Source organism: Ambystoma mexicanum, chromosome 1q, assembly GCF_040938575.1.
Source record: "Ambystoma mexicanum isolate Mex_15411 chromosome 1q, UKY_AmexF1_1, whole genome shotgun sequence".
Classification (NCBI taxonomy): Eukaryota; Metazoa; Chordata; class Amphibia; order Caudata; family Ambystomatidae; genus Ambystoma; species Ambystoma mexicanum.
The window spans coordinates 68,253,215-68,266,040 of record NC_090922.1 but is presented as its reverse complement, the minus strand read 5'-3'; the positions used below and the strand labels follow the sequence as shown (position 1 = coordinate 68,266,040).

At 46.1% G+C, this 12,826-nt stretch overlaps 1 protein-coding gene across 2 annotated transcripts in view; it reads left to right on the top strand.

Annotated features, from left to right (window-relative positions):
- Positions 1 to 8,007, top strand: part of TANGO6 (transport and golgi organization 6 homolog) — a 1,470,654-nt gene extending 1,462,647 nt beyond the window's left edge. The window contains exon 18 of one of the 2 annotated variants that reach the window (XM_069635546.1): positions 6,714 to 8,007. In XM_069635546.1, the coding sequence (XP_069491647.1) occupies positions 6,714 to 6,890 (177 nt within the window). In that variant the 3' untranslated portion in view covers positions 6,891 to 8,007. The remainder of the gene's footprint in view (positions 1 to 6,713) is intronic. The other variant, XM_069635547.1, reaches the window with a different exon arrangement.
- Positions 8,008 to 12,826: the final 4,819 nt, after the last annotated feature.

Genomic DNA, 12,826 nt, shown 5'->3' with positions numbered 1-12,826 from the left:
GCGGGGCATGCAGGTGTGTTTCTGAGACCTGGAGAACTAGGCAAATGATTCGGTGGTTCATCTGGAGGGCCATAAACATGTCTTTGTGTAGCATGTGGTGCCCCACAAGTGGCATATACAGTTGATCAATCTGATCTGCACATTCTGTCCCATACGGCTCATTTTTGTCCTATTGCAGATTTTTAGGGTGAGGTTGATGCCAGTACCTCCACATATTGCAAGGAGGATGTGGTGTGCTGCACTCCTCTACTCGTGAACATGCTGGCCTTGGAGACGTGACTGTTACAGGATCCTCCACCCGAATCTAGTGCATTTAAACCTTCATGCCTGGCTTTTGAAAGGACGAGCAAGCAGAATTGGGATTTGAGGTCTGCACACAAGCCAGCCACAGTGTCCATGAATGCGAGTATATCTAAGAATGTTTCTGTATAGTGCCTTGATAATGTGCTGACCCATTGGCTGGCCCTGGGGCTGGTCTTGATTTCTTGTTGCTATTGGCCAAGGCTGGTATGATCATTGGCACTGTCAAAGGTTATTTGGCAGTGAATGGACTTCCCAAAATACATCTGAGAAAGGCTCACATTCCTCAACTTTTGAGCGGTTTCTTTAGGTGTTTATTTTTTTATTTTTTCACCAAAGCCTATTGTTGCTCCAACTTGTCGATATAATATTATGCTCATATTCGTAATGGCGAATCCATTTGATTTTTGATCTTTGATGCTACTTACCCCTAAATCTGCTTTTCTGATTGTAATTACTTTTGCAGTGCAGGTCAGCAACTTGCAAGCGTTCTGTGCAGGATCTACTTTTCTGGTTTTCTCTAAGGCGAAGGTCACCCCTGTAGTGCGCCCCTCATTTCTGCCTGAAGAGGTGTGTGAGTTTTATCTGTCTAGTTTGAATCCAAAAAGGGTTCTGTTTTGACAATACCAAAATAGAAAGTTGTAGCTAAAATGATTACCAGCGTTTTGTTGGGTTGCTAGTCCAAGTAAAGGTAACTCGGTAACTAAGCAGACTCTGTTGGTGGGTGTCTCAGAGACATGTTACACATTGGTTCACAAGGCTTTGCCACCGGTCCTTTTGAGTTCATTCTACCAGGGGTCAAGTGATTACGTTTTCTCTGCGGGGAAGGGATCCGGGGATAGGTATCAGTCAATCAGTGACCTGGGCCTCTTTGCATGCTTTTGCTTACCTTGATTGCCTGAACCCTCTTAATGTGAAGGGCGCTCGTGTTGGGCATTCTTTACCCGCTGTAACCATAGGTTCTGGTTCCTGTAGGAGTCATCAAGAATTGAGGAATCTGCTGAAGGCATCTATCAATTAGAAGAGCCCATTACTTACCTTTGCTAATGGGATTTCTGATTACCATAATATTCCTCCCGCATGTGTATTCACCACCCTTCCATCTCAGCAATGAGATTGCTTCTGAACTACATTGGCAGTTGTCCTTCCTGGCATCTGTTTTTGGGGGAAATCAGGTGCTAAGGTGCTTTTGACTTAAATGTCAGCATCAGCGGCACAGGGACAAAGTCAGTGTTGAGCCGGGCAGTTGCTCCCAGAGGCTAAGAAAATGTTTTAGTCCAGACTGCACCTGGGGGAATCTGTGGGAGAAGTATCATATCCATCAGAAAGAACACTGCCACGGCCCTTTGTAAGTAAAGATGCTTGTTCTAGGATACGGGTGCAGTGGCTCGTAGTGCAGTATGGTAAGGCGTATGGGCCTGCTTTAACCGTGGGATATTTTTCACAGACTTTCACAGACTTTGAGCCAAGGGATCCTTTTGAATGTTGCACTTTGGCATCCGTTGCGGGAGATGAAGAGCAGAGAAGGAGAACTTGCCCATAGATGATGGGGAGTTTAAATGTAGTGTTTTTTCTGGCTTATTTTCTGGGAATGGTGGTTTAAGACCAAGGAAGAAAAAACCTTCCCAATTCCGTTTACTCTCTAGACTAGAATATCCACTGATTTAACAATCTATGTTTGTCTCTCAAAAATAGTTTTCACAAAAAGCCCTAATGTTAGGAACAAAAATATGGCAGTAGAAATATCCAGAGCACTGTTCAGTAGGAACAACCCCTGTTACAATCTACACAGCACAGAGTTTCTTATTATTTGTATTATTATGATGGTATTTATTGAGCGCGGACCTAGCTTCAAGAAGCACCGGAGCGCTTTACAGGGGTATGCAGCAGTACAGATACACAGCGGAGCGCTTTACAGGGGTATACAGCAATACAGATGCACAGCGGATCGCTTTACAGGGGTATACAGCAATACAGATACACAGCGGAGCGCTTTACAGGGGTATGCAGCAGTACAGATACACAACGGAGCGCTTTACAGGGGTATGCAGCAGTACAGATACACAACGGAGCGCTTTACAGGGGTATACAGCAATACAGATGCACAGCGGATCGCTTTACAGGGGTATACAGCAATACAGATACACAGCGGAGCGCTTTACAGGGGTATGCAGCAATACAGATACACAGCGGAGCGCTTTACAGGGGTATACAGCAATACAGATACACAGCGGAGCGCTTTACAGGGGTATACAGTAATACAGATACACAGCGGAGCGCTTTACATGGGTATGCAGCAGTACAGATGCACAACAGACCACTTTACAGGGGTATGCAGCAGTACAGATACACAGCGGAGCGCTTTACAGGGGTATACAGCAATACAGATACACAGCGGATTGCTTTACAGGGGTATGCAGCAATACAGATACACAGCGGAGCGCTTTACAGGGGTATACAGCAATACAGATACACAGCGGATTGCTTTACAGGGGTATGCAGCAATACAGATACACAGCGGAGCGCTTTACAGGGGTATACAGCAATACAGATACACAGCGGATCGCTTTACAGGGGTATGCAGCAATACAGATACACAGCGGAGCGCTTTACAGGGGTATACAGCAATACAGATACACAGCGGAGCGCTTTACAGGGGTATACAGCAATACAGATACACAGCGGAGCGCTTTACAGGGGTATACAGCAATACAGATACACAGCGGAGCGCTTTACAGGGGTATACAGCAATACAGATACACAGCGGATCGCTTTACAGGGGTATGCAGCAATACAGATACACAGCGGAGCGCTTTACAGGGGTATGCAGCAATACAGATACACAGCGGAGCGCTTTACAGGGGTATGCAGCAATACAGATACACAGCGGAGCGCTTTACAGGGGTATGCAGCAATACAGATACACAGCGGAGCGCTTTACAGGGGTATGCAGCAATACAGATACACAGCGGAGCGCTTTACAGGGGTATACAGCAATACAGATACACAGCGGAGCGCTTTACAGGGGTATGCAGCAATACAGATACACAGCGGAGCGCTTTACAGGGGTATACAGCAGTACAGATACACAGCGGAGCGCTTTACAGGGGTATGCAGCAGTACAGATACACAGCGGAGCGCTTTACAGGGGTATACAGCAATACAGATACACAGCGGATTGCTTTACAGGGGTATGCAGCAATACAGATACACAGCGGAGCGCTTTACAGGGGTATACAGCAATACAGATACACAGCGGATTGCTTTACAGGGGTATGCAGCAATACAGATACACAGCGGAGCGCTTTACAGGGGTATGCAGCAATACAGATACACAGCGGATCGCTTTACAGGGGTATGCAGCAATACAGATACACAGCGGAGCGCTTTACAGGGGTATACAGCAATACAGATACACAGCGGAGCGCTTTACAGGGGTATACAGCAATACAGATACACAGCGGATCGCTTTACAGGGGTATACAGCAATACAGATACACAGCGGAGCGCTTTACAGGGGTATACAGCAATACAGATACACAGCGGAGCGCTTTACAGGGGTATACAGCAATACAGATACACAGCGGAGCGCTTTACAGGGGTATACAGCAATACAGATACACAGCGGATCGCTTTACAGGGGTATACAGCAATACAGATACACAGCGGAGCGCTTTACAGGGGTATACAGCAATACAGATACACAGCGGATCGCTTTACAGGGGTATACAGCAATACAGATACACAGCGGAGCGCTTTACAGGGGTATGCAGCAATACAGATACACAGCGAATCGCTTTACAGGGGTATGCAGCAATACAGATACACAGCGGAGGGCTTTACATGGATATGCAGCAGTACAGATACACAGCGGAGCGCTTTACAGGGGTATGCAGCAATACAGATACACAGCGGAGCGCTTTACATGGGTATGCAGCAGTACAGATACACAACGGAGCGCTTTACAGGGGTATGCAGCAATACAGATACACAGCGGAGCGCTTTACATGGGTATGCAGCAGTACAGATACACAACGGAGCGCTTTACAGGGGTATGCAGCAGTACAGATAAACAACAGAGCGCTTTACAGGGATATACAACAGTGCAGATACACAACGGATCGCTTTACATGGGTATACAGCAATGCAGATGCATAACGGTGTGTGTGTGAGTGATATCTGCAGGTCGAAGATTCTCTACATTTGTTTTCCCCATCCTGGATGCCAGGTTTTCCTGTGTAAAGCAAGAGAATTTTGTGGTGTGCAATATATGAATGGACACTTTTATTGGCGTCTTCTCATTGCATTATTTTATGAAGCTTAGCTGGCAATTGTATTTTTACTTCACTTATCACACAAGAATGTCTATAAAGGAACTGTTTTTCTTTTTTGCACAATACTGAATTTATTGTACTGCTACATGTGTACTTATTAATGACATATTTCGACAAGGTGTTTTACTTTTGTGAAACATTTCCACAGTTGTAATTACAAACATTGGATCCAACTAGTTTTCTTAGGGCAATTGTTTGGTCTTCATAAGCTGTAGTTCTCTTTCGCCCTTTGCCTTGAAACATGTTCATTTCCAACATTAGTTTCAGGTTTGATCCTCCAATATTACCATTGATAGCCTGCTGAGGAGGCCCAGCTGTTTCCAGCTAATCAGACCCCTAGACATAGATAACTTAAATAAAGACAACTTTATAAAAAGAATAGCTTTGGTCCCTAAAGTTCGCCATTGTGCACTCATGACCACAATTACGCCCACCCTAAGATCTGCCTCCTTGACCCGCCTACCTAGGGCCCTGTGTCAGGTGCTGCCCACGGGGCACTTTGCCTTAAATCTGCCACTGCCGCTCCCCCAACCCTCTCACCTCTCAGCACCCAGGTAGCTCCCTACACAGGTGCTAAGAGTTTTTTTTGTCCATCCAAAAATAAGTCCTCTTACCTTTGCAGAACGGCCGGCGCCGCACAGTGCTGTCTTCCAGTCAGCCCCTGTTCAATACTCATGACGTCCCTAAAGTCCCCTGCTAGCACCAGCCCACCGAAAGCCAAACCTTTTTCTCTAAAACCGGAAGCCCTCGTGTATAAGCGAGCGCTTCAGGCTTTACAAAAAAAAAGCCTCGCATGGCTTTTCATTGTGTCACTGAACTCCCCCTCCCCTTCCCCGACACCCCTTTGATTTAAAATGCAGGGATCATCACCCTCGTGCCCAGATGCGAGGGTGGTGATTGATACAAAGTGGTGCCTGGCAGGGGGTTGGTGGCAATTAAGCAGCAACACTCAACTGATCTGTAGGCAACATCCCATTTTCAAAATCGATCAGGTGCTCATGGCCTAACAGGCTGCATTCAGGTGAGGCAAATGTTGCCTCTTAATTGAATTGCTGACCCCATGCCAGGCCACGCCTCTGTAAGAGCCCTGGCTCGATTTTACAGGCCACTTAAAGCACTGGTCCTGAGCATGCTGTGCCCAGGGCGGTGACCAAAGAAGCTGAAACACACCTGGCTTTACTTATGTCCTCGCACAGAAGGGGTATGACCTCCCCCTTTAGGCTGCACTGCTCCTTTTGTGATGCAAACAAGACTGGTTTGGATGTTTGTTTTAGTTAAGGACACCCATATGAGGGGCACACAGCTTGTAGGTGTTGTTTGGTTATTTGTCCACCCATTGACTGCCCATGGGCATGCTAATCCCCATGACCATTCCCACTCAGTTCATGCCCTCCCCGGACAAAACGCCTCCTCATGGTAACTCTTTGATCTCGCTTTATTCAAGCTTTACCATCAAACTTCGTGCGGGGAGTGCCTGCCAGTGTTTTTTCACTGCAGTTTTCTGAGAGTTAATAACTTATTTGGACTTTCAAACCCGCTACTGGTGTAATAAAAGTGTCTTTGCTCAGTCTGCCATCTGCCACTTGATTTAGAAGCACTGTGCGTGCCCTTCACTGAAGTCCTGCTGAAAACGTGCATTGGCAAAGCCAACAGTTTTGGCTTGTGTATAAATATTGCGCATTTGACAGGCACTGCCCTTCGAAGCCCAGGTACTCGCACCATTTTGCACCTGCTACCATTAATGGGCAGTTAATCCCACTACGACAAGTGCCTTGCCAATGCCTACACAAAAGCCCAAACTGTTGGCATTGCCAGTGCTTGTTTCATTTTCTAAAGGCACAGACGGGCTGGCAATCAATGCCAAACTGTCCATAGCACTTTATAATTGACCTACACCTGTCCATTCATCAGCGTTTGGTTGTTTAGAATTCATGGCCATGAAGGTTTCCCTTTATGCCCTCATGTTGACTCCTTGAAACAGCACATATTCTGGAATTAAATATGATATGATACTTTAAGTGTTTCACCATGATGTGCACAGCATCCTGTCTGACTCCTTGCCTATATGTCTCTCTCCAGGTTCTTCGGGAAGTGCTGCGGGACCTGTACCGGCTGCTGAAGTTTGTGACGCAGTCCGAGCAAGACGAGGTGACTTTGCTGCACGCGCGGCTCGCCATGGAGGAGCTCAATGACATCATGATGCGGGTCCTGTTCCCACCGCAGAAGCTTGAGAAGAAGATTGTGGTGCTGCCATAGGACTAAAGGCAAAGACATTAAAGATCTGAGCAATAAGCATCTGGGATGCGAACAGTCAAGAAGCAAATTTACCCTGGAAACGATTTCACCTTCCAACCGAATCAGCTTATTACCCAGGGTCCCCTTGTGCTGTTCCAGGGACGTGTTCCTGGTGTGTGCCGGAAAGCTGTGTTGGAGCAATCTCCACGTCTTTTCATCATCTTGCTCTACGTGTCTGCTGTGACATTGTTGTCATGGTTTTGCTGTCGTATGCTCGATACCAATATAGATTTGCCTCCCCTAAACCCTCTGGCTCCGCACCTGCGCATCATCAAGCATCCCCACTTCGTGTGTCTAGGCAGCGCTGGGCCTTCTGACCGCGCCCTGTGAGATGGAGCACGAGGCTACAGCACAGCAGGGCCTCAAGACAGGTGGGCACTTCAAAGGTGGCCACTGATCCATGTTGCTAGGGAAGGCAGGATAGAAACTTCAAACACCGGCCTATGAATACGCTGACGCAGATTATGATGTCCCGTAATTTGAGGTCCAGTTCAGAAATATTATTTCTATTGATCGATTTATGAAATGTCCCCCTACGTGCGAGAGCAGTGTGGAGTCTGGAGGAATGGTTGGCTCCAGTGAATATTATAGGCTGAGAAGGAAGGAAGAACCCATCTGTCCTGTTGGCAAGAGAATGTCTAGTGAACTGAAAAATCAACAAGTCCATCCTGCTTAGTTTCTTTGCTGAAAAGGTGTGCCTATGATTGCCTGAAACCACACCTTGCAATGACCATACAGCCCCCACTGTGATGCATGGAGGAATGACCTAGCTCCCTGCACTAAACATCACAATGGTCCATTGAGAGCTGATAAACCTGGCCCCACGTTCAGCTGTAGACTTTGATCAATGGTGCCAAAGGCACCCAACAGCAGGCAGAGTGAGTGTGAACAATGCACTGCACACAGGAAGGGTGACTGCACTGCAGTGAGGCGGACCGACAACAAACCACAAATAACCGTGATCGTGTATGTTTGGGATACCAATTGGGTTCTGCATTTGCATTCTGTCCCTTCCTCTCTGGGATGTTCACCCATTTTCTTTCTGTGTGCCGTTGAAATAAATCTGTGTTTGACCACTCTTCTTCCCTCCAGCAGTATTTCTTTTAGCATGAGCGTAAACACCCATGAACTATACAGTGACCAGATCCACGGGATGCCGGTGACCATCTCTCCAACATTTGAGAATGGCGTGAGTGGGTAACACTGATCCATACAGTGGGAATAACTGGTAAAGAAGAGATTATTTAATGTCTGAACCTTTGAAATCCAGGGTAGGGCCATGGGTGCTCTGAATTCTTTCTGGGACTGCAAGTTATGCAGTGATACCAATCAAGATTTAAACAGGAACAAGACTGTAATCCATACAATGACGTTAGTGTGCTCATATCATTTGCCTACTCGCCACTGTGGTGTATTTAAAGCATCGGTCCTTGCGTGTAAGTGGTGTAATGTGGCTGCGGCCAGAGAAGACCAGTCTGCTAGATAGAAAGCATAAAAAGGGTAAACGTAAGAGTGGGAGAGGGACGATGGGTCGAGTAAAATGAGAGGCGGTTCAGAGGGAGTAGAAGGTTTTGTGTTAGCATGTATGCATGTTGGTCCAATAACATAGACTGCGTTCTCAAGACGGACAAAGGCGAATGCACGTGTTGATATGCCTAGTGTTGTGTTTTCCAAGGCAGCATTCTAGCATTCAGGATAAAAGGTGTACGAGTGGCTCAACCGGGCTCTGTCAATCCTGGAAGCCATGAAGGCTTAATTACCTGTGATTTTTCTTATCGTAATACACAGATGATTTCCAAAATGTTAATTCAGGGCTGCCAAGCCAGCACTGGCGATGGCCAAGCCCAAGAGTTGGACATGATGAAGATTAATATTTTGGTAATGCCAAAAGAGAGATGGGTAGGCAGCCAAGAAGTGAATATCAAAATCCTAGCAACCTAGCTGTATAGGTAATTGATGCAGGCCTGTCCCTTTCATTTGCAAAAGTGTGTAATAGTTCCTGCCCTCAATGAAGGGCACCCAAGTTGATGGTTGAAGGAAGGGGAGGTAAGTTTCAACCATGCTGACTATGACTTGACAATGTTGTCATTACGATGCAGGGTAGAAATGTTGTGCTCTGGGGAAGCCACTAGAAGACTGAAGATTGAGAAACAGGGACAGCATCCCATTCTAACCTAAAAACCCAACAAACCTGCCCCGCCCGTCAGATCTGCTCCCTTTAGACCTCTCGAAGCTCAATCCCATATGTATGAGGAGGGCGCCGAAGGCATTCCAGCATGAAGTTGCTGCCTCCTATATAACAAAGGAGTTCTTTCTACCATCACAAGAGTCTGTATTCTATATCCATGGTTCCCGAATAGCACATGGTAGTCAACTTTCGGGTCATGATGACGAATATGACAGCTTCTGCTTTAGACCCCAAATGAAGGGCGTGGGTCCTTCACCCCATGAAATTTGACCGGTCCGCTATGAGGTGCTCATTGTTCAATCCAGCTAGAACTGGTGAAGTCCACAAAATAGCGGGCTGATGGCCTTGGCACAATAACCCCCAGCGGTTTCAAAAGTCCTAAGCACAGCAGTTCCTAGAGCTTTCATGCCCAGTCTCTTCACTTAAAAGCACTACCTTCAGCCAATGAAACCAGGGGAAAACCCTGAACAGAGTCAGCTATGATTTTTAAAAAGCAATAAACGCTAGGGCCAGTAACATATGGGCGTGGCAAAGGCATCACAAGGGGAAGGAAAGTCTTCATGTAGAAAAAAACATGAATCATCCCCATTAGTTTTATCACCTTCCACACACCCTGTCGTATTCCTGCAAGTATATGATTCCACTTCATCATAACTTCTAAGGTTGGGTTCCGCACATTCACAGATCCCGCCCCACCCCCCCTCCCTTCATCTCTCCCTTTTTGGGGTTATTGCGTGACTAACACAGCATAATCGTAAAATCATTTAAATTTTTCTCTTACAGGAACTGGTGCATTTTCTTAGAAAGGGCCATTAACATTCAGCCTTTATACCCTTTATTAAACACGTGTTCTGTTTCCCACTAGTAAATACAGTTCATGTTGACACCTGTCACTTCCGTGAAACATCCTCCTGCCAGTTAGTCAATCCAGAAGCTTCACCCACCCAGGAGATTAGATTTCCCACTAATAATATCAAACCTAGATATAAATTGAGACATTGCAACTGGGGTCGCTGTAGGGGCCATTATTTCCAGGTCGAGCCTATTCCGAACCACAAATCAGGGGTTCTCCTTGGGCAAGAAATAAGGTACCTGCGCAACTGCCAGGCTGTCTCGCTTCCTGGACTTCTTGGTGTGTTATCCAGTCCCAATTGCATCCTGCCCATGGGCCGAGCGTTATTTTGCTGGCAGGAGCTGTGAGACAGTCATGGTATCGAGAGAGACACAGACACAAAGGTGTTGGGTTGGTGTAATGCCTGGTTTCCTTAACTCTAAAGGGATGGTTTCCTTAACTGATGTTTCTAAAGGCCGTCGATGCGTAACAGTCCCAAATAAAAGTCTGTGTCTAAACCTTGCCCTCACCTTTTACAAAAATGTGATAGGAAGTCTTTAAAAAGGAAAATAGTGGTACAACAGAAAATTGGAAACCAGGGTTGATTTCAGGTGGTCTTCTCACCAGTTGTAGTTTGGTCAATAGGCAATTTATTCAATATTATTTACCCTTTTAAAGTTACCTTTCGTGTAACTAAAACTTCTTTCTATTCCCTCGTGAGATTGGGGTGCGGTGAGCCAGACATGGGAATAAACACTCTCTGTTTGTTGTTATGAATGGCAGCATTAAACACAGTGCTGTGGCCTTGAAGAAAGTGGTAACCCCACACACCACTGAAACCACTGTGAGGGTCCTAAGGTTGATGCAAAAAATAAATCAAACACTTGCAAGAGCAATATGAGATCTTTAGGACATGATTAGAAATTATGTCATACTGGGAAAGTGACAAGAATATAGGTTCACTAACCAATGAGAGTTATTCCACACAGAACGTCTTTTTTATCTACTTGTTTGTCTTTCTTTTAAACTGCTGAGCAAGGAAACAGAATAAAGCAACTAGATTTCACCACCTGCTAGGCAAATGGCACACTATTAAAGTTGATGTATGTCAAGTTGTGCTTTTTATATATAATTAGGAGTGACTGTCATATACCAATTATAGGGCAAGTCTCTACTCTATCCCCTCACCCTGGATAAGCGGCCCACCAGTGAAGCTTAGGGTCAGCCATCTCACGAAGGAATAGAAAGAAGAGTTGGAGGGAAAGTTATGTTTTAGTTACACAAAAGATAACTTTAAAAGGGTAAATAATATTGAATCAATTGCCTGATGATCAATTGTGTGATAAAGTATTGGGGTGTATTGTTAGGTACGATACCTTTGTAGTCCCCTTGTTGTTTTTGTGGTAGTTTGGTCAATGTCACAAAAATGATTTTCGTAAGACCTTCTCCACAGAGCCCTTGCAGTGGTTTCAAACACAGACAGTCTCTTTGGGTTCCTTGGGGTTCCCTTCCCCAAGTTGCAACTTGTTCACGTTCCGAATATCACAAAGGAAATATAACAAGTTTTTTTTAAGCCTCTCAGGTTTCCCTTCCCCAAGCTCAGGCCCCTTTCAGTTTCCAACACAAATTCAGTTTTGTCAGGATGCACTTTGCTTTCTTTGTTAGGCCTCTCAGGGTTCCCTTCTCCAAGCTTAGGCCCCTTTTCGGTTTCAAATACAAGTTCAACTTGTCAGGATATACCTATCTTTTTAAACGCAGTTCTTTCATACACACTTCACTTGTGGGGCACAATCAGAGACTTTCAAAACCGCCTGGTTCTTTGCTCCTCCTAGGGGTGACTTATATATGTGATCACTGCGCCGCCCGTAACTGCACTGATGCAAATGTCGACGCCAATTATGGCACGGCGCAGTGATCAGATAGATCACTTTGCGCGCATCCCCCAGCCCGCATTCTCCTACCCGCTCCCCCCACTTACCTTTATGTCGGCACACTTATGTATGCGTTGCAAACTCGCTGCTATCCCTGCAGCATCAGTTCCTCCTACTTACATGGGTCAGAGCCAACGCTGCACGGTCCTTCGTAAACAAAAAAACAAAACAAAATGTTGTTGTCCCCCGCTTACCACAATGGTAAAGGGGGAAAGTGTGTCAGAGGTTCTCGGTGTCCTTGTCTATTGCTCTTAGGTGACTCTGGTTTTCTGGACGCCTCAGTCTTTGGAAAGGCTAGTGTTTCAAGCATACGAAGCGACGAGGGGAGACTGGAGACCACCTTACTGCCTTCCGTGCCCACGGGAGCCTGTATGACTTAGTTGAGCTTGCCGTGATTGTCCAGCGGTCTGTGGTATCCACGCTGCTCCTCTCCGGTAAGCCTTGCGGTTTTCCTTTTCTCTCTGGCCACAGTGCTTTTTCCGGCCCGCATTTGACCATATTCTCTTGAAAAAATGCCAGTTACTAGGGAAAACACCATAGATAAAATGATTAATGATTCGGATTTATTAATCAGGGACCTCCCCGGTATTCTGCCCCATTCCAGCCCCACTGCCACGTTGGGTAGGGTGTAATCTTTGATACAGTCGACGTCTCCTAGACACTGCAGGAGCAGTAACCGCTTATTTGACATTTTAGCATTAAGTGAAAAAAGGAGACAAAGTTTTCAGAAAAACTCTCTTCTCTTCACCAGCAAAGTTATTAAGAGAGATGTTACCGAAGTGAATGGTGCGATAGCAGGGCTTTCCTCCCCGTTGCATATGCAGCCTCTGAATATAGAAAGTCTTTCTCATGCTGCTTATGTGGGGGCAAACGGGGCCCTTTCTGAGGATGGTGAATCCGATAAGCCTGATGGCTATGCGCCCTTACGGATTCTGGCAGCTCCACC